This window comes from Augochlora pura, chromosome 9, assembly GCF_028453695.1.
Source record: "Augochlora pura isolate Apur16 chromosome 9, APUR_v2.2.1, whole genome shotgun sequence".
Taxonomy (NCBI): domain Eukaryota; kingdom Metazoa; phylum Arthropoda; class Insecta; order Hymenoptera; family Halictidae; genus Augochlora; species Augochlora pura.
In genome coordinates, this window is record NC_135780.1 from 14,264,010 (window position 1) to 14,282,264 (window position 18,255).

Here is an 18,255-nt window from a genome sequence, read left to right on the forward strand (position 1 = left end):
TAGATATATCGATTGCGTTTTCTTGCCATTCACAGTTTGTAAAAGTTAAAAATGTTATATCATCTGACGTTACGTGCATAAAACATTCGATATCAAAGGCCTACTCTCTGATTGCATATTTCGTTTTAGTAATCTATAATATTAAGTAATTGCTAATCCCTATATTGCAAATAATTTCAATATGTAAGTTAAGAATGCGATATACATATGTATACATGTGTATCTTAAATTCAGTCTACTTAAGTCATATAAATTAACATTCAGTCTATCATACAGTACCAGTTTTTCCCACCAAAAGTATCCGTTTACTACTAATATGAGATAAAGTACATAATATTAATATCAATCAACAGATAATTGAATATCTTTGTATTTCTAAGCAGTAATACATGATGAGTTTTATGTAAATTAATTTGTTTAGCTGCTATGAATTTTAGTTAGAATTTTTAAGGTATACAAAACTTATATCTAATCTGAGAAACTGGTTCTGTAGCATGTCAGACTATTAAATTATATAATTAATCGTACAATGATTGGCAGTTTTATGAGAATAGTGGTCTTTAGTAATATTGGTGGAAGTGATGATGATAGTGATGAATGATAATGGTGGATGATGATGATGATTGTAATAACGATAGTTATTACAATAGGTACGATAGATTTCCTTGAAAATTATGCCATATACTTTCAAATAAAGTAAGTCAACGTGCAATCAATACCTGTGCAATAAATGGGAAGTTTAAAGAACCACCATTCTAATTATACAGTTGTATAATCTTGTTATTGTAATTTTTTTAAATATATATATGTATATATATATATATACATATACATATATATATACATATATATATACATATACCATATATAATTATGGGTGTAAATAATCGAGTATATTTATATGTATACAACATAGTCATAGGAATAGTTTGTCAGCGACGAGCAATCAATAATATAAAACAGATACAAGACGTTAGAAACATAAGTAAATTTCTATTATCAATATCTATGACATATTCAGAATGAATAACATTTTAAGTTATTTTGATGAAAAAGTATCACTCGTCGCCGTTTCACATTCCAAGATAAATAGACAATAGCACGATTTATTCTAAGTATGGTTCACTTATACTCATAACAAATTAGTGTGAAATATTTCATATTCTTAAACATCCATATGTAACTTGAGTCCCATTAGTCACATAAACATATTCTTTATCTTCCTTAAAATTAAGAATTACGGAAACTATTGCAACTGATTTAAATATCTTGTTACCAAAGACGTGTCAATATCTATTAAAATCACATCGATCATTCGTCGAGCACAATTTTCGAACACAACTAATTTCGCTTTAAAATTTCTTATTGCTAAGTGAGCGTGACAAGAGCGGTTTTAAAATATTAAAACCAACAGCTTTCTTGTAGAAAAGCTTATCATGGCGATACAAGGTTCGTATGTGTACAAATATTAAAAAAAAAAGTTAAAGATACACTGTGTTCACATTTATTATAGTCTAAACATTGTTTTATAAAACATAAATCGCTAGAAGCGATGATCTACTTTTTAAATACATTACTATATCATAATTATCTCTTGGGACATTATATATTCCAATTCAGTTTGCTAACAAAAATTTTGTTTTTAATAAATTTGGTACTAAAAAAATCGCGTAAAACGCGTGCCTCTAATATTCTATACATTCTATACATTCTAGACATTCTAGAACGTTGTAATGCACGATGTACATAAATGACTTTCCACTGATGATATTATACATTTACAAGAAAAGTCAGATTAAACGAATATAAAATTAACTACTCGTTTGGCAGACGCGTTAAATTTTTTATCGATCTAATACACATACGCTCATCTCCTTTCCTTCATCGGCTGGCAAAGTTTTAATGAATAAATTCTATTTACAATGCAACAGCCTGTGCAATTGTGTACACTTCTAAATTTAGAGGTCATGAAATCTCTTGTACTATTGAAGTAATTCATACATACATAGCATATGGCCTCTAAATTTAGTTCATTTATGTGAATCTTGTTTTCATATTTCCTTCTCTAATAATTCACACACACGCGCACGCACACGCACACACACACCAGAAATTTCTATCTAATGGATTTCAAGTTGTGTCATCAAATTATCAAATTCCTGTGTTTGATAATTGTAAGGTCAATTAAAACGACGCCTACATGCGAATGCGACCGCTAAATTTTTTTAACGCAATGATTGCTAAACGATCAATCCTAGAGCTACGAATATGCATCGTTATTACACACTGATTATTATATCATCATCGAAATTTTCAACGCAGTGTCCTATATAAAATATGTCCCCGCACTCTTGCTTTTTATCATTTTGTAAATATAAAAAATTATACCATTATTTTTCTCCTGATTATTAAAACGAAAAATTTACTAAATACAATCAGTGGGAATTATTTTTTTGTAAAATAACCGATTCTTCATAGGGTTAAAAGACATAGTCCGGCCCTGCCATGTCTATTGCCCATCTGAACTTATCCCTTTGAGTTTTGTTGTAAATTTTCTCGATAGGGACATTATTTTTCTTGCACCTAAAATGTTAAAAATCACATGCTTTACTACCGAGAAGACTACACTTTGTAACAACAATATTGAACGAAACAATTACCATGCAACAGTAATCCTAGGATCAAGATAATTCAGTTTGGAGGTGCCCAATGCAATTTCTTTATTTTCCTCTTTGTCTGTTGCTTGCACCTCCAATTTTGTTAATTGCTCTTTTAATTTATCCAGGGTTTTCTTTTTCTTTTCATATACACTGTAAGGTAATGCACAATATATAATAACATACAATTCTAATTTCTAAATACCGAATGACTGATAAATAAATGCATCTTACACTTTCTCTTTTACAGAACCATGCTTAGCTTCGCGTTTGGCATCCTTCACCGCAAGTTCTGCATCAGCTATAGCTTCCTTCTTTGCATCTATTTTTGTTTTAAGATTCTCCATAGATTTCGCATGTGTTTTGGGCACTGAACGCTGGTGATTACATAAGATAGCAACTGCTCTATTTGCTCTATTATATGACAAAATCTTCTCCGCTTCAGTGTCATCAGGATTTGTCAATTTATCTAATTGTTGCTGTAGTGTCCATGACGCGTTATATGTTCTGAATACTTTTGCAGTAAGACCTTCCATCAACTCGTTCAAATGTTTATTCATGACGGTTGTATTGAGACGATCGAATAAATCATCACCGGGTGATTTATTTTCCATGAAGAGTTGCAAATTCTTAAATACCCGTTTTTCTACTGGCACTTCATTGTAGTACCTTATTGAATCTTTACCTATAAATTCATTAATATGTATATGCTACATACTAAACTAATTAGATATATACATTTGTTTTCATGAAAGATAAACTCAACGTACCTAAGAAATCAAATACAACTACGTATTCCTTTCCTTCCTTTTGTTCATGTAATGAAATGTGTTCTACTCGCAAAGAACAACAACCTACGGTATCTGCTTGATCCTCATCCTTTTCGTTACCAGCTCTTAAAGCTAATTTATCTATAAAATACAAGGCAACAGCTCTCTGCCTTATACGCATTTCTTTACTTTTCCAGTCTTCCTTATATTCAGCACGAATTTTATCTATAGATTGTGCCAATTTTCTAGCAGTCTCATACTTCTGCCAATCTTTTTCTCCTTTCAGTTTACTCGATGGATTTAGCATGACGTATTTCACTTGTCCTTGAATGTTTTCAGTCCAAGAAGCAAGCCATGTGACATTAGGATCATGTCGAATCTCTTTCCATTTGTGGCCTGATGGTGGCTTTGGTATGTTGGAGTCTTTGGAACAATTGATAAGAATATCCTCAGGCATGACTCTCTTCTTCAGTTTACCCATTTTAGGATGTTCACCACGGCCTCTGAACAAACCAGGAGGTTCAATCTTAAAATTACCTATTTTCTCTTTATGTCCATCAATAGTACAAAAACCATATTCTTTCTGAGTCTTTTCGTTGTCTTCTTTTATTTTCTGCTTTTCTTCTTTTGTCATTGCTTTTCGTTCTTCACTCTTTTGAAGGAAATACGCATGCATCTGCTTAAAATCACATTTACTTAGATCAACAATTTTAGATCTCTCAGATTCTGTCATTACTTCTCTCCAGTCATGGAAGAAGTTGGTATTGAACGCTGGCTTCGTTGTATAATCATGATCCAACATACGTGCATAAAAAGTGGCAACTTCCTCTGTATCTTGGCTCAATTTCATCTCCTTACCATTATAATAAAACTTCACGTCAGGTGGCAGAGGATCATAGGCAGGTGCAAATACAGGTCCCTTATGTTCCAAGAATGTCCATTTCGTTCCATCATTTTTCTTTTCTTCTTCCCACCTAGGCAGATTATTTCTTCTTTATAATTTATCTGTTCTCTTTTAGTAGTTGCCGTAACATTATTAAAACAGCTAAGAAATAGATAATAATAAAGACCTCAGATAACTTAACCTCAATGATGTGAAACATTTATGATTTACAACGCGAGTTTTTAATTTTCTGTTAAAACTACGTATTAAAGTTCCAGAAACGAATAGTGTCAACTTAGAAATAATATTAAACATTGTTAAATTATTCTTACACTAATATAGCAACTAATCATTGTTCAAATAACCTTACTATCACCATATTACACAATTTCATTCTACTCCTAACGTTGCACGAACACTGAATTGAGGTTAGGTCGCACAACTCTAAGTACTAAATAAACGTGGGAATTTTAAACGATGAACTTTACCATTTCCAAACTTCCTGTTCCTCCTCTTGCTTCTTCTTCCGCGGACTTGGGTTTTCTCCCTTCGACGCTCTTGCTCCTTTCTTTTTTGGCTTCTATAATATTGATTATATATTTTAAAATCATTAAATATGAAGTTATTTCATTGAGAAATATGTACAAATGAAAACATTACTTGTTCAATTTCGTCTTCATCGTCTCCATGCTTTCGCTTCTTCTTTTTCGTCTTTGTTTCAGATTTTTTAGGCTTTTTCCGTGCTGAAAGTGGCAGATCATCTTCTTCTTCTTCCTCGTCAGATTCGAGACTTCTTTTAATACTTGTGGAAGTCATAGATCTTGCACTCTATTCAACGTTTAATTTCATGTACAATATACTGAATAAAGTAGTATGAACGTTTAATGTATACATTTTACTCACCAAAGGCATATCTTCATCCGAGTCGTCCTCAGTTTTAATAGTCGTGTTATGAAGATCTGAAAGTCTTGTATCATTTCCATCAGTCGAATCCATACTGGCGTCATTAACGGGCTCTTCTTCGTCTTCTTCTTCTTTAATGTATAATGGTTGTTCTCCACCACTGTCGTCATCATCTTCTGGTTCAATTTGTGAAACAGGTTCCTGCAAAGTATTATTCAGCTCAAAATGATAGCTTGTTATTCAATACTTTGTTACAATTACAAAAATGTAAAGTCACATATTGTACCTCTTTGATGTCTTGTTTAATAGTGGAGCCTACATTTACAAATTGAAAATCTCCACATTGTATATGATTAGGTTTTTCATCAATTGCCATCTCTTTTACTTTAATTTCTTCCTTCTCCTTGTCCTTTCTATCCTTCTCTTCCTTATGCTTAGCTGCAAGACAAATAATGTTAATATAATATAATAAAAGAGACACACAATTTAGCCACTAGATCCGAAATAACTGTAACCAACATTTTTCTTTGTCGTGTCGATGACGTTCTTTGTCTTTGTCATGGCGGTGTTTATCTTTACTGGATAAACCATATTTATCCTTGTCTTTCTCAGAAGAACGATGCTTCTCTTTGTCATTTGTATGGGATGTTGAATGCCTTTCCTTATCTTTTTCTGACGAATGCTTCTTTTCCTTCTCTTTGTCTTTGGATATGCTTTTATCTTTATCCTTGTCTCGCGTACTTGAACTTATACTGTGCTTGTGTTTATCCTTCTCCCGATCTTTGCTCTTGTCTTTGTCTTTGCTGGAACTGTCCTTATCCTTGGAACTACTGTGATGCCTACAATTACATTAATATATGTCTTATTAAAATTGAAGCTAAAAGAAATAAAAAGGAGAGTTGTTTTTTCCAAAGTAGAAATCAGTTAAGTTTACTCGCCTGTCTTTATCCTTGGAACTAGAACTAGATTTGTGATGATGTTCCCTGTCTTTGCTTTTATCCTTCTCCTTGTCCTTACTAGACGAGCTGCTGTTCTTATGCTCTTTATCCTTGCTCGAGGATGAGCTACTCTTTCTATCCTTATCCTTGTCTCTGCTACTACCGTCATGTTTGTCCTTATCCTTAACAGAACTGGAGCTATGTTTATGCTTGTCCTTGTCTTTATCTCTGTGTTCACTTTTGTGGCTTTTATCCTTACTCCTCTCTTTATCTTTGTGATCTGATTTATGGGATCGTTCCTTGTCTTTATCCTTATGTTCTGATTTATGTTCTCTTTTCTTATCGAATCCATTAGACATGCCATTTATATGAGTATCTAGGAATTTGCAAAATATAGTATCTTAATCACCAAAATGATCATATATACTACAGATGAATTATTTCAGTGAACTTTAGATATTCAATTTTGTTATACTTTAATAGATGAATTGTTTTTACAAGAACTAGTTAAATTAGAAAATTAAAATTTTTTTAAAAATCTGAATTCCATCTAATTATTTGAAAATTTTGTGAGATTTCTGCATAAAGGGCGAGGATTTGAAAAATTTCGAAACAGAGAATGCAAACAAGTGTCAATTGAAAAATGTAATAATAATAAAATTCGAGCCGCAAAAAAGATCAGATTGTTCGGACATCTCGCCAGAATCTAAACACGTGTCAGACCGGTCGAGTTGTTGGCAGCTCGAGGTCTTTGATCGTCGCGTCGAACTTAGCTTTTATGTTGCAAAGTTCCAATCTCGTCTATATCAGATCACGTATGTTAAACTACGCGAATAAAGGGCTTACCGCTGTGGTTTCCAGTCACATTGTTGATTTCCTTGGTCTTTCTTTCCTGAAAACGATGAAATTTGCATCAAAATGTTATCTTAACAAGAGCGACGCATCATATATAAAGGCTAGTGCTACTATCGGACTTAACGTCTGACGATGCGAAGCGAGCCAGGTAGGACTTAGTCGCAGACGCCATTTTGGGACTTAGAAAAATTTCGCGTCTGCGGCTATGCCTTGTGTCCAAGAGGAAAGCGGCGTTCCAAAGCGAAATATCGAAAAACTATGCACGTGGGTGAACGCACCGAAACGAATAGGCACGAAATAGTTACTTACTGAATCGGAATTCGATTGCGTTGTTGACTGCTCGAGCTCCATTTCTCGTGCAAACGCAACTGATAGACTCTGGTAACGCGAGGTCTAACAGAAGCGAGGGAAGTAAAGAGAACTGGGAACACACACAACAGTCGGTCACTACTCGACTATACACTCCGCGCGAGACTGCAGACTGCAGACGGAGCCAACGCATAGAGCGTATTGTATAGGAGACCCAGTCTAAGTATCGAAAATATCTAACTGCGCATGCGTCCCATTGACTCCGCCTCTTCGATTCCCGATATAACCCTTCGTCCCGCAAATTGTAACTGTTTATTCCATTCGTTCATGTTCCGTCTCAGTAATGTTGGATATAAACCAATATGAACGAAATACGTACGTTTTCGATGAGAAACGTTCAGAACATATATTTATCGATATATGGATCCAATCGGGTCCGACATCGGTTGAATATCGTTTTAATTTTGAAAAAACAGCATCCAAATTTTGTTTGTCGTGCGTCACGTCGCAAGGACTTCAATTACAGCTAGACGACTTGAAATCGAACAGTATCGAAGTCAGAGCTAGTCTTCGTATGTGAACGGTTGAAATGTGTTGTACCGGTACAATAAATTATATATTAATTCTGCGATGGCGCAATAATTATAGCCTGTTATTATCATAATGTACTTCCGTTAAATTTTATTGCGCCCAAGAAAGCTTTTGATCAGATACAATTTTTAATAGAAAATTAAATACAGAAAAACTATAACATTTATTTCTTATCAATTTGATAGCTATTAATCTTAGCTGCTAAACGAGATTCTGTGGGTTTTAGTGGGTATACTTCAAATTATTGAGTAGATATTAATGTACGATAAATACTTTATACAATCGTGTTGTTATGTAAGCAAGTTCATAAATTGATTTAATTTTACCTTTATATAAACAGTATGTATAAATTATATTTTATACAGTCGTACAGGTGAACACATCACAGTCACACGTTATATGTGACGGTTGAAATTCATTAAAAATTATCATATAAAATTTCACTAACTGTGTGCTGTAGTTACGAGTGCATGTAATTCTACAGCAACAGACTAGTTTGTACAATACAAAGTCAATTATAATGAGTTATTTAAAATCTTCAAACTATCTCTATCATTTTTAGTTCCTAATTAGTTCTTAATTTTTATGATTTTACGGATTCTAGTTTTTTCTCATTATTCATTACAATTTTTGTCTTTTTAAAAGCAAATGCAGCATACAGCGCTGAAAAGAATATAATAACATTAGAACAATATTACTTTTCATATGCAAGACAAATGATGTTTTTATACTAACAAATAACTTCCCACTCTGCTTTCGATAAAGTGCCAATTTTACGATGACCTGGCAAATTTTGCATGTATTGCACTGCGTGCTGATAGTCCCGTGTAGGCTGACCAAGAAGTGGCACACCATGATATGGTGGATATGTCTCTAAAGCTTGAATTTTACCAAGCAATGATCTACCTTCATTTTTCATACGTTCATAATAGTTATCAAATCTGTAAATTAACACATGTTCAATTTATGTAACATTTCGTGCATTATCTCGTTGCAATATATACGTTTACCTTTCAAATTTCACTAATTCTAAACCATATTTTGTAGCTATTTTGCAAAGCAACGGTATATAAACAAGAAACTCTGGACAATTGACAACTCCTTCGAGATGAAAGTTATATTTAGCACCAAATAATGGTGGCTTTTCTTTATCACATAAAAATTCTATAGTATAAACCTCATTTCCAAATTTATTACCATCAACCTTTTGCCACCTAGAACTAGTTAAGGAAAAAAAGATAGATTAGGTGTTTAGTGTTGATTTGCCACTGTTAGCACAACTAAGATAAACATACACTAGATCATATGTGTTTGGGATAGTCCCAATGAAGTAGCCTCCTGTTTTAAGACATTCGCTAGCGTTTCTCAACATACATTCTGCTTGTTCCAATGATTCAAAGCTGTAATGTAATGCAAACTGGCAGCTAACCAAGTCAAATTGTATACTAGGATCCTTATATTTTTCCCTTAAACGAACCTGAAACTCTTCTTTATAGAGAATTCCCATAGGTAAGATATAAAATGGAGGATTTAGATTTTTTTATAAAAAAATATACCTTTGTACAGTCAGCAGCTATAAATTCAGCAGTGAATATGGGATCAAATCCTCTGACATTTGAACTTCTGTTTAATATGTCATTATATCGTTGTTGACATTGTTCAATAGAGCTTTCAGCTAAATCAGCGCAAACCACGTGCGTTACATTTGCTTTACTCCATTTCATTAGGTCTCCTCCTTTTCCACAACATATGTCTAATACTCTTGAAGAAGACCCATGCACTTTACCTGACTTGTTGATATATTCAGCTGTAATTGAAATTCCTTTTACTACAGATTAATAACAACTAAGCTATATAAAAATTAGACTTACATATGAGCATGCCTTTAATCCAATTGTTAAAGTTCCTCATGTATAGAATACGACTTTGATTCCTGGTAGAAAGACCTGCATCCTCTATGGAGTTGTAATGCTTTGCAACTACTATCGTATGATCTGTACGAAGAATTTTAGTGGGTCTACTGCTACCACTCGATAAGTCTGAGGGAGTATTGTTTTGCTATAATTTGAAAATTAAATTTTATTGAAAAGAAGGTGTTTAATGCAAAAATAAAATACTACATAAACATATAAAATGTATTAGACAACAGGTGGGAAAAAATTTGAAGAGATGATTCTTTTTCTGATTATTAACAATTAAAACCATCTTTGAGCCACCAAAACACTGTTTGTGAATGTTATGCTATTTTTATATTTTTTATTTTTTATTTTCATCTAATATTGATATGACAAATGGTTTCTGAAATTTTTTCTCATCAGTTGTCAAACATTCTCTATAATTTTTTATTAAAATATATTATTATATCCATGATTATATTTTATTGCCTTCAACAATTCTGTTTCTAGTTTCCTTTTTTCAGCCCTAGACGGCTGTAAATTAGATTCAACTGATGGCTTCGCAGATTCTTGCTGTGTTGATGTATCATCTTGTTTTTCTTTGGCCTCCTTTGTTGTTTCAGTACCAGAGGCAGACATTTCGATATATAAAATAATCTCAGCAGAATTTTATAATATAATTTCTATACTCTCTCAATGAAAGCTTGTGCTATACACTAGAGGATATTGTACCGTGAACACTGTTGTATGGAACATTACAACATTCCAAGTTTAAATAAAAACAAATAATATTTATAACAATCTTGAAAACAAGCTCGAAACACGTTGTTGGTTATAACGCAACGATCGCAGCGCCTACACTAACAGAAGCCAAAAGCTGCGAGGCTTCGATACATACGTATGTATTGCTTCACATATTCCAATATGTATAAACGGATTCGGACTGGAATTATCAATGCTAGCAACGTGATATGTATTTTATAAAATTACCCTGCAACGAAAGTGAATTAGTTTGTAAACATTGTAATTCTTTTTCATTAATCATTTTAATTTACGCATGAAATACAGCCTTGATATTCACATGAGATTCTTTGGACAATAAATCACGATTTTAATACAAAAATTATGGAAAAAGCAAGATGCAAGTTCATTTAACATACGTATGTATACGTAATAATATATTCATTATGTGTCTATATATGTATATCATTTCTTGCGAGAGGAAATGTGTTTTAATAAATATGCACTCGAATACACAACGTTGAAAGTTTTTTGCATACATATATATGTACCTCCACGTATATATGTTCATGTATGTTATATACAACAGTTTATTTACTTCAGTGTTACCAAGTACAGTGATTTTACAGTGTATGTACGTATCTTACGATATATTTCAGCCTTCGGGGATGAATCAATCATATTTGAAGAGATGGACCGAAAGTTTCATTGTTGTGAAGATATATTAAGCTGTGCAACAGAAAATTTATACATACATACGTTACATTAAAATTGCTTTATTTTACAAAGTTGGTATGTAAACATTGAAATTTCTTTTACTTATTCTGCATAGTCTCATCTATTATCTGATCTAGATTTGTTACGTGTATGACATCCTTATCTAACAGCTTATCTAAAATTCAATAAGAAACCAAGATAAATAATAGTACAATTTTACTTTGTTGCCAGCAAAAATTATGATTGATAATTTTTTTACAGGTATTTGAAGAATCGTACGTATAAAATATATTAATCAAACTATTAAACCATTCACTGGATTTGTTCACTATATATAGTCAATTTTACATGTATCACAAGATCATGGATACATTCCCTGCGCAAAGGTACGAGACAAAGATTGAATCTTTTGACACATGTATGATCGATACTACAAATCAACAACGAGAAATATCACAAACAATGAGCGAACAAGGTTCTTCTCAAAGTATCGAGGTAGAGAATCAAGAAAATCATGAAGCTTCTACTTTACATCATCAACAACAAGAGTCACAACAACAACAACAACAACAACATCAAGACCAGCAGAATCAGATTTCACAGATACAGTCAAACACTCAGCAAAGCATGACTCTTACTCCAATTCGATTGCCAGCTATTCTTGATGGAGAATTTTTTACAGTAATTAGAGTAGAAGATACCAATGTTACAGTGCGATGTTTACAATGTCAGAAACACTTAAACGGAAATTTGAAGTCCACAGGAAATTTTTTAAGCCATATTAAAGTAAGATATTTTAATATTTTGAATATTGCCATTTTGATTTAACGATTTTATATTCATTAATTTAAGTGTTCTACAGAGGGTACACCCATTTATGGTCGATAAAATTAAATGCAAATCGAATCAAAGAAAACCTGCAATGATTTACATTGATTTGTCAGCTGACAAGTGTCCTGAATTAGTTAGAACAAAACGAGGGTACAGAAAATGTTATAAAGCTGTAAGTGAATTATTTGTAAAACTGCATAAAACAGAAATTAATGTTTCATAATAATTAAAAACTGTATTTATTTAGGAATATCAACCAGGAAATGAAGAAACTTTCGATCAATCCAATGAATGGAGTGAATCTCCATTAATTCGGAGACGTAAGTCAGAAGAAGCCGAATCTAATGAACTTTTGAAGATATCACACAACAATTCATTTTTAATGGAAGATGAATTTGATGCGATTGGACGAAATGTAGCAGCAAAACTTAGGAATATGAGATTAGACCAAAGAATTATAGCTGAGAAATTATTAAATGACATACTTTTTGAAGCACAATTAGGAAACCTTCACAGAGATTCAAATATACATGTATGACAGACATGTCATACTCGTTTACCATCAAGGGCCACATTAAGTATTACACACAAAGTGTCAAGTAATTAATTAGTTCTCTGTTGATGAACGTAAAAGATAGCCGCCACGGTAATACATAATTTTGAAGCGATTTTTCTGAGAAGATTAAGCAGTGAGATATAAATGATGTGATGTACTTATTCTTTAGGTTGCTTCAATCGAACAATAAGTATTTCAGTTGAATGTATAGGAAGTCTTCAAAACTAAATAAAAAAAAATATATATATATATACACACATATGTATATAAATATATATATATATATATATATACATATACATATATGTAACAAATATTCTTTATATTTTAATACTTATAAGTATTCATATAGATATCTAGATTAATCTTTGTATATAAATGCATCGTACTGTAAATACTACTGTACAAGTGTAAAATTCGCAGATTAGAACAAATGCTGCCGAATGTACTATTTGTAAAACTTTTTTAAAAGAATCAATTTTCTATAAATATTACATAAATATAGCTACCTGTAATTTATAGTACACTGTACGATAAATACATTTTTAACATATTATCTAGTAGTTGATATCAGTCCTTAATATACCTAATTTTACATTACAAAAATTCTATTGTAATTATACTTATATTAACTATTTTACGATCACGTCACAAAACAATTGTTTAATGCATCTTTGCATAGCAAATTAAACTGCGAACAAAGCTTACGTAAATACGAAAAACGTTGATGCAATCTAAGAAGAGATTAAAGCATTTTTAAAATCACATTTCAATGTATCTTCTACCACAAAATAATATTAATTGTTTGTCAACTGGTATATATTCTACGTTTCTTTGGTTTAAGTAGAACGCAATAAATTACCGTTGATGAAATACATAGCGCCATACTCGAAAATATTGTATAAAATATATAAGAATACCAAAATCCATTCCCGTCTGCATAGAAGTACCATACTAATGTTAGAAGCGTATTTTGTAGTATTACGAAGACATAGTATGGTAATAACCACTTATCTGCATATTTAAATTTGATTCTGTACTCGATTAAACAAACTATATAAATTAGTCCCAACCATAAGTTAACAAAAAAGCTAATGGCGTCATAATATTTTGTATAATAGAAAAGGTATAACAACATAATACCATAGTGTATAGTCATTACAATAGCTAGATAAACTGGAAAAAATTCATAGAACACAGTAATAGCAAGTATACGTGCTAGAATAAAACAAAACCACCATAAGAAGCATAAGAATTTCCCTATGGGATCATCTTCTTCTAAACCCTTTTTTGTATACCTTCGTTGTGGAATTTTTAAATTTTGCGAGATATCTGGTCCTTTGCTTGTTTCTGTCTCAGATTTAGTAAGTACATTTTCAGATTCGGTTTCTGCTACTGTATATATCGAATCTGGTCTCGGTGGAGCTGGTAGATCAGGAACAGGTAAAGGTGTCACTGTGGTAATTCCTCGCAAAGGTGTAGGAGGTGGTACGATTTGCACATTTTTTGGTGGTAGCGGAGGAGTTAGAGATATTTGACGATCTAAAGAGACATGAGAATCAGTTTGTTTCTTATCTTCATCTTCATCTTCATCTTCTTTTGTAGATTTGTTAGATTCCTTAAATTTCTCTGTAACATTATTTGCATGAACAGTGTCCTCCTCCTTTATATCAGATAACTTTAGGGGAGTTTTTTCTTCAAGATCACAGAGTTCCTAAGTATATAAATAAAATAAATACTTAAAAAAAATAATTCAACCTGTTAAGATTCGTACAAAATATATTAGTTTACCTGAACACAGTATTTTTTTAACCACATTGCCCATGGCAATTTTCTACCATTAACGCGTTGACTTTCAAACCTTTGAAAAGAGGTAGTTTGAATAGCTACGATCACAACGGACATAAGAATGGAAAGCACTTTAATAACAACTGCAAAGGAGAAAGTATTTGTTACAATTACTGTTATTTTCATGTTTGTAAAGTAACCATATTATACCATGTATAAAAGTACCAGATTGGTGACTCTGATGAAATGATGATTCACGGAAGAGTAAATGTGTTTGGAAGATAGCTTGTGGAACTGCCTGGAACCAAGCTTGTAGAAAGAGGTATAGTTCTATGGCTGCTGGTGCAGCTGCTATATCTAGAGTCTTAGTTCTCTCCTTGCCAGATAACATAATAGCATCCACAGATAATACAATCAAACCTGCATATCTGGATAAAAAATCATTAATTACTCCAACAAAACAGAGTGATATTAAAATGGAATTAGGAAGTAACACAGTAGTACCTGTATAGTGAAAAGAAGACGAATCCAATCAATTGACACAGTTGAAGACAGAACCAAACAAAAATTCCTTTCGCCAATTTATCATCATCTGTCATCCACCAATCTGGCCTCGAAACAGTCAGTATAAAATACATGACTGCTGGCGAATACATGAAACCGATAGTACAATATCCCCATATCGGATTATTTTCTCTAAAATGTTGTATTGCGACTACCAGATCAGCGGAGAAGTGTATTATATACACAAAACAAGCAATCAATGTTGGGATCAAGAACACAAAATAAATCTGTTCTGTTGACTTCAAAGGAACTTGTAGAAAACGAGTAGACTTCTTTTTACAAACTGACTGTGTATCGTTTGCCATTTTTTAAGATCAAATAAATTATTTTCACCATTTCATTTTTTGTTGCTTATAGGTATTTGTTACAATATTTAGATGTCCATTTAAATATTTTCTAATCATGGAATGTGCTAAAAAAGAAAATAACGAAATGTAGCGTAATGTTGTAATTTTGTTCAAAAAATAAACGCTTTGAAAAATTAGTATACATTACCCAAATAACGTTGAAATTAATTCCTCTGTTTATTCACAAGGTAAGACAACGTTATTTCTATAATGAAATCAATTACGTATGTAGGTATACAGATGTTTTAATGGAAGAATATGTTTTATTTTAGATGCGATATGGAATTTATTTCTTATCTTATAAATTTTAAGTAAACTTTAGGGGTGTTGATTGCTACAGACTTGTAGAGTATAGATTATTATAACCACGTTTGGATTGACGCACGAGATATGAAACTGAAGGTTGCAATGCGAATCAAATCTATCGTACGATTAGTCAGTGTGTAAAACAGAATGGATAGTTCGATAAGATTTCATTTCTCCGATGCGTGATAAAGCGTCTTTAGATATGGACGCCACCCTGAGCGATTTGTTGAAAGGACAATCATTAAACTAGCGTGAGGAAGGGAGTGGGAGGACCACTTTCCTTTATAGGAGTATACATATATGCACGTACATGTGTACGAAAAGAGAACCTCAATCTACTAAAACATACATGCAGCCTGTAAACAAATCACATATGTATATGTATACATTTATTGTTTAATGTATAAATGCATGCATATACTGCATTCAGGTTTACATATCAAAAACTGCACATAAAAGTTGGAAATCTTTTAGTTGAAAACTTGCTTACAAGTATGTGAAATTACAGTTATATATTTATGTATTTAAAACGACAATGTAAACTTTTAACATAGTTTTATTTCTTCTCATATTTTTTCGTATCATTTTCATCAATGGGATCCATGTCAGACAAAAATTGGTTGAATTGCTCCATAATATCTGCATCTGCATCTTTTTTATTGTGACTATCATATTCAATACCAACAGTCCATAATGTTTCCAAGTCGTACAATATTCTTGCAGATTTTGAAAAAATGTGTAATGCTATATTACCTGTAAAATAAAAAATATAAGTATTATTTTTCAGGTATTTTATAAATCTATAAGATCTAACTGGAAAGAGTATATACCTAGATCCAGAGCCACCCAATTCTTCGATTTTTCTCCTTCAATTTTTGGTATAAAATCTGTTTTACACATTTTTAACTTATATACTTTACGTACGAAAGTAGCCAGAGCTACTGAATGCTTTTGCGATATCCCTGTAACTATGACCATGTAATCAACGTATGACATTTCTGAAGGAACTGATACCACAAAAATGTTCTTAGCATTTTCTCTATGCAACAATGATACTAGCTCTTCTATTTCATACACTCCTGTAACTCCACCTAATAAATATTTTATTTATATATAGTATCTACTAAAACATCTTTTTCACTTTCAAGAGTATTTCAATTTTGACTTACGTTTCAAATTGATTCCCTCATAAGGGTCATAATGCTCCTCTTCGGCTTGTAAATCTTCCAACTGGATAGTTTTTTCTTCCATGCTAACGTTTTGTATACTTTGCACATCTTTGTCATCAAAAACTTTATAATCGACACTTAATGAACCTGATAGGTTATGCGACTTATTCTTCAAGTTATCTGTGCCTTTAAACTCTGTATCATCTTTTATTGAAAAATGTCGTACTTGCTTCAACTGGGAATATGTTATCACATTATTTACGCGAGGTTTCAAGTATTCGCAAAGCAATTTTCTAGTTTGTAATAGATATGATTGCAACCGTCCTCGCATCTTGTAACACGTGTCTACCTACGTAAGGTTATGCTTACAGTAATACTGTACTACGTATAACCTAGCTAACCAAACATTTATGCCGCCTATTTACACAGAATGCTGAACTGTGTACAACTTCAAGAGCATGCATAAAGTCGTTTATTATTATTTATAGATAAATTATAGCATTCAATTTTTGAATATAACTGGATAAAAACACGAATCTTTCATGTATTTTATGAAGTTTATTTTGCCATACAAGACAAGTACATAATAAAACAGAACTCTCTGCGTAGAAACAATATAAGTGTCCAATTGTTGATGTATCGTCACTCAGGATGATAAAACTTGATTGTGTCTGGTGTTATAGATTTACAGCTGAAACAAATATTTGATAAACTTAATTAGCTTGAAACAATGGATTTCAATTATATGGGGACACATATTGACGACAGGAACGAATTTGGAATTAGGAAAACTACTGAAGGATTAATGTATTACACGTTTAAAGAACAGAAAAATACCCTATAAACTTACAGAGATCGCAGATATAAAATCTACTTAGACCTCGCACGCATCTTCCTCCTTTTACGTTTTAGCCTACGCATCCTCTTCTTTCGCCACTGAAAAGTAACAGGAAATCTTACTTAACCTCTCTTTGTAGAGTTCTATCATTTACAATGCTAATTATTTTCTACAGCAAAAGATGTATAAAAAATAGATGTTTCGTCTGACAAATTAATTAAACATATCGAAAAGTATTAAATATACTGAAGAAATAAATTCCTTGCCATAAAAAAGCATTGCGTCTATAACATCAAGCAACCACGCACACCATAGCCGAAAACAATGTATGCCGAGTTTCACGAAAAACAGATAATTATTAATTTATCCCGAAAAATATCAGCGTATTCAAGAAAATAGTAATACAATCTTACCTTCGCTCTCATTTTAGTTTTACGAGAAGTCTAGATTCCTCTAGATTATCTCGATTTATGCGGGTCTCTCGAGTCCGCCGTCTCCTTCGGCTTCTAATACCAATATGGAAGAGAAACAGAAATGTTGGTTTCGTTGGAAATGGAACTGGAACTTGGAATGTTGGAACTCCGGAAACGTCGTTCA

General features: G+C 32.3%; 5 protein-coding genes and 1 long non-coding RNA gene across 11 annotated transcripts; 1 reads left to right on the forward strand and 5 right to left on the reverse strand.

The window, feature by feature from the left end:
* Window positions 1-860: 860 nt before the first annotated feature.
* Top1 (DNA topoisomerase 1) lies at window positions 861-7,562 on the reverse strand. Of its 2 annotated transcripts, XM_078190949.1 has the most exons (12): window positions 7,316-7,562; window positions 6,998-7,043; window positions 6,152-6,527; window positions 5,733-6,052; window positions 5,500-5,651; window positions 5,214-5,414; window positions 4,971-5,138; window positions 4,799-4,890; window positions 3,428-4,401; window positions 2,892-3,342; window positions 2,661-2,810; window positions 871-2,583 (listed from the first exon to the last, which is right to left on the reverse strand). In XM_078190949.1, the coding sequence occupies exons 1-12, from the start codon at window positions 7,355-7,357 to the stop codon at window positions 2,481-2,483; spliced, it is 3,075 nt and encodes a 1,024-aa protein (XP_078047075.1). In that variant the 5' UTR covers window positions 7,358-7,562; the 3' UTR covers window positions 871-2,480. The 2 variants fall into 2 exon arrangements, with proteins under 2 accessions (XP_078047076.1, XP_078047075.1); XM_078190950.1 differs by lacking the exons at window positions 4,799-4,890; window positions 4,971-5,138; window positions 5,214-5,414; ... (3 more) ...; window positions 6,998-7,043; window positions 7,316-7,562 and adding an exon at window positions 4,498-4,632 and having other exon boundaries at window positions 861-2,583.
* Window positions 7,563-7,667: 105 nt separating this feature from the next.
* Rnmt (RNA guanine-7 methyltransferase) lies at window positions 7,668-11,023 on the reverse strand. Its single transcript, XM_078190958.1, has 8 exons — window positions 10,883-11,023; window positions 10,291-10,792; window positions 9,778-9,964; window positions 9,463-9,713; window positions 9,202-9,383; window positions 8,917-9,126; window positions 8,642-8,847; window positions 7,668-8,569 (listed from the first exon to the last, which is right to left on the reverse strand). Exons 2-8 carry the CDS (start codon window positions 10,438-10,440, stop codon window positions 8,490-8,492), a joined length of 1,266 nt encoding a protein of 421 aa, XP_078047084.1. The 5' UTR covers window positions 10,441-10,792; window positions 10,883-11,023; the 3' UTR covers window positions 7,668-8,489.
* A 91-nt stretch (window positions 11,024-11,114) lies between these two features.
* On the reverse strand, window positions 11,115-16,083 carry LOC144475251 (uncharacterized). 4 transcript variants are annotated; one of them, XR_013494840.1, is made up of 7 exons: window positions 15,494-16,083; window positions 14,939-15,410; window positions 14,645-14,862; window positions 14,438-14,577; window positions 13,945-14,360; window positions 11,362-11,434; window positions 11,115-11,271 (listed from the first exon to the last, which is right to left on the reverse strand). XR_013494840.1 is itself a non-coding variant. In XM_078190954.1 (6 exons), the coding sequence occupies exons 2-6, from the start codon at window positions 15,301-15,303 to the stop codon at window positions 11,431-11,433; spliced, it is 1,143 nt and encodes a 380-aa protein (XP_078047080.1). In that variant the 5' UTR covers window positions 15,304-15,410; window positions 15,494-16,083; the 3' UTR covers window positions 11,115-11,430. The 4 variants fall into 4 exon arrangements, 3 of the variants coding, with proteins under 3 accessions (XP_078047080.1, XP_078047079.1, XP_078047078.1); XM_078190954.1 differs by having other exon boundaries at window positions 11,115-11,434; XM_078190953.1 differs by lacking the exons at window positions 11,115-11,271; window positions 11,362-11,434 and having other exon boundaries at window positions 13,453-14,360; window positions 14,660-14,862.
* LOC144475254 (uncharacterized) lies at window positions 11,202-12,975 on the forward strand. 2 transcript variants are annotated; one of them, XM_078190960.1, is made up of 5 exons: window positions 11,202-11,334; window positions 11,521-11,534; window positions 11,620-12,045; window positions 12,122-12,262; window positions 12,338-12,975. In XM_078190960.1, the coding sequence occupies exons 3-5, from the start codon at window positions 11,623-11,625 to the stop codon at window positions 12,626-12,628; spliced, it is 855 nt and encodes a 284-aa protein (XP_078047086.1). In that variant the 5' UTR covers window positions 11,202-11,334; window positions 11,521-11,534; window positions 11,620-11,622; the 3' UTR covers window positions 12,629-12,975. The 2 variants fall into 2 exon arrangements, with proteins under 2 accessions (XP_078047086.1, XP_078047085.1); XM_078190959.1 differs by having other exon boundaries at window positions 11,521-12,045.
* A 65-nt stretch (window positions 16,084-16,148) lies between the features above and the next one.
* Rsfs312 (ribosomal silencing factor RsfS-like protein, 312) lies at window positions 16,149-17,217 on the reverse strand. The gene is made up of 3 exons (XM_078190961.1): window positions 16,821-17,217; window positions 16,482-16,742; window positions 16,149-16,404 (listed from the first exon to the last, which is right to left on the reverse strand). The coding sequence occupies exons 1-3, from the start codon at window positions 17,149-17,151 to the stop codon at window positions 16,208-16,210; spliced, it is 789 nt and encodes a 262-aa protein (XP_078047087.1). The 5' UTR covers window positions 17,152-17,217; the 3' UTR covers window positions 16,149-16,207.
* A 141-nt stretch (window positions 17,218-17,358) lies between these two features.
* LOC144474924 (uncharacterized) lies at window positions 17,359-18,230 on the reverse strand. The gene is made up of 3 exons (XR_013494798.1): window positions 18,072-18,230; window positions 17,671-17,756; window positions 17,359-17,511 (listed from the first exon to the last, which is right to left on the reverse strand). It is a non-coding gene; the product is annotated as an uncharacterized LOC144474924 (long non-coding RNA).
* Between the last annotated feature and the right edge of the window lie 25 nt (window positions 18,231-18,255).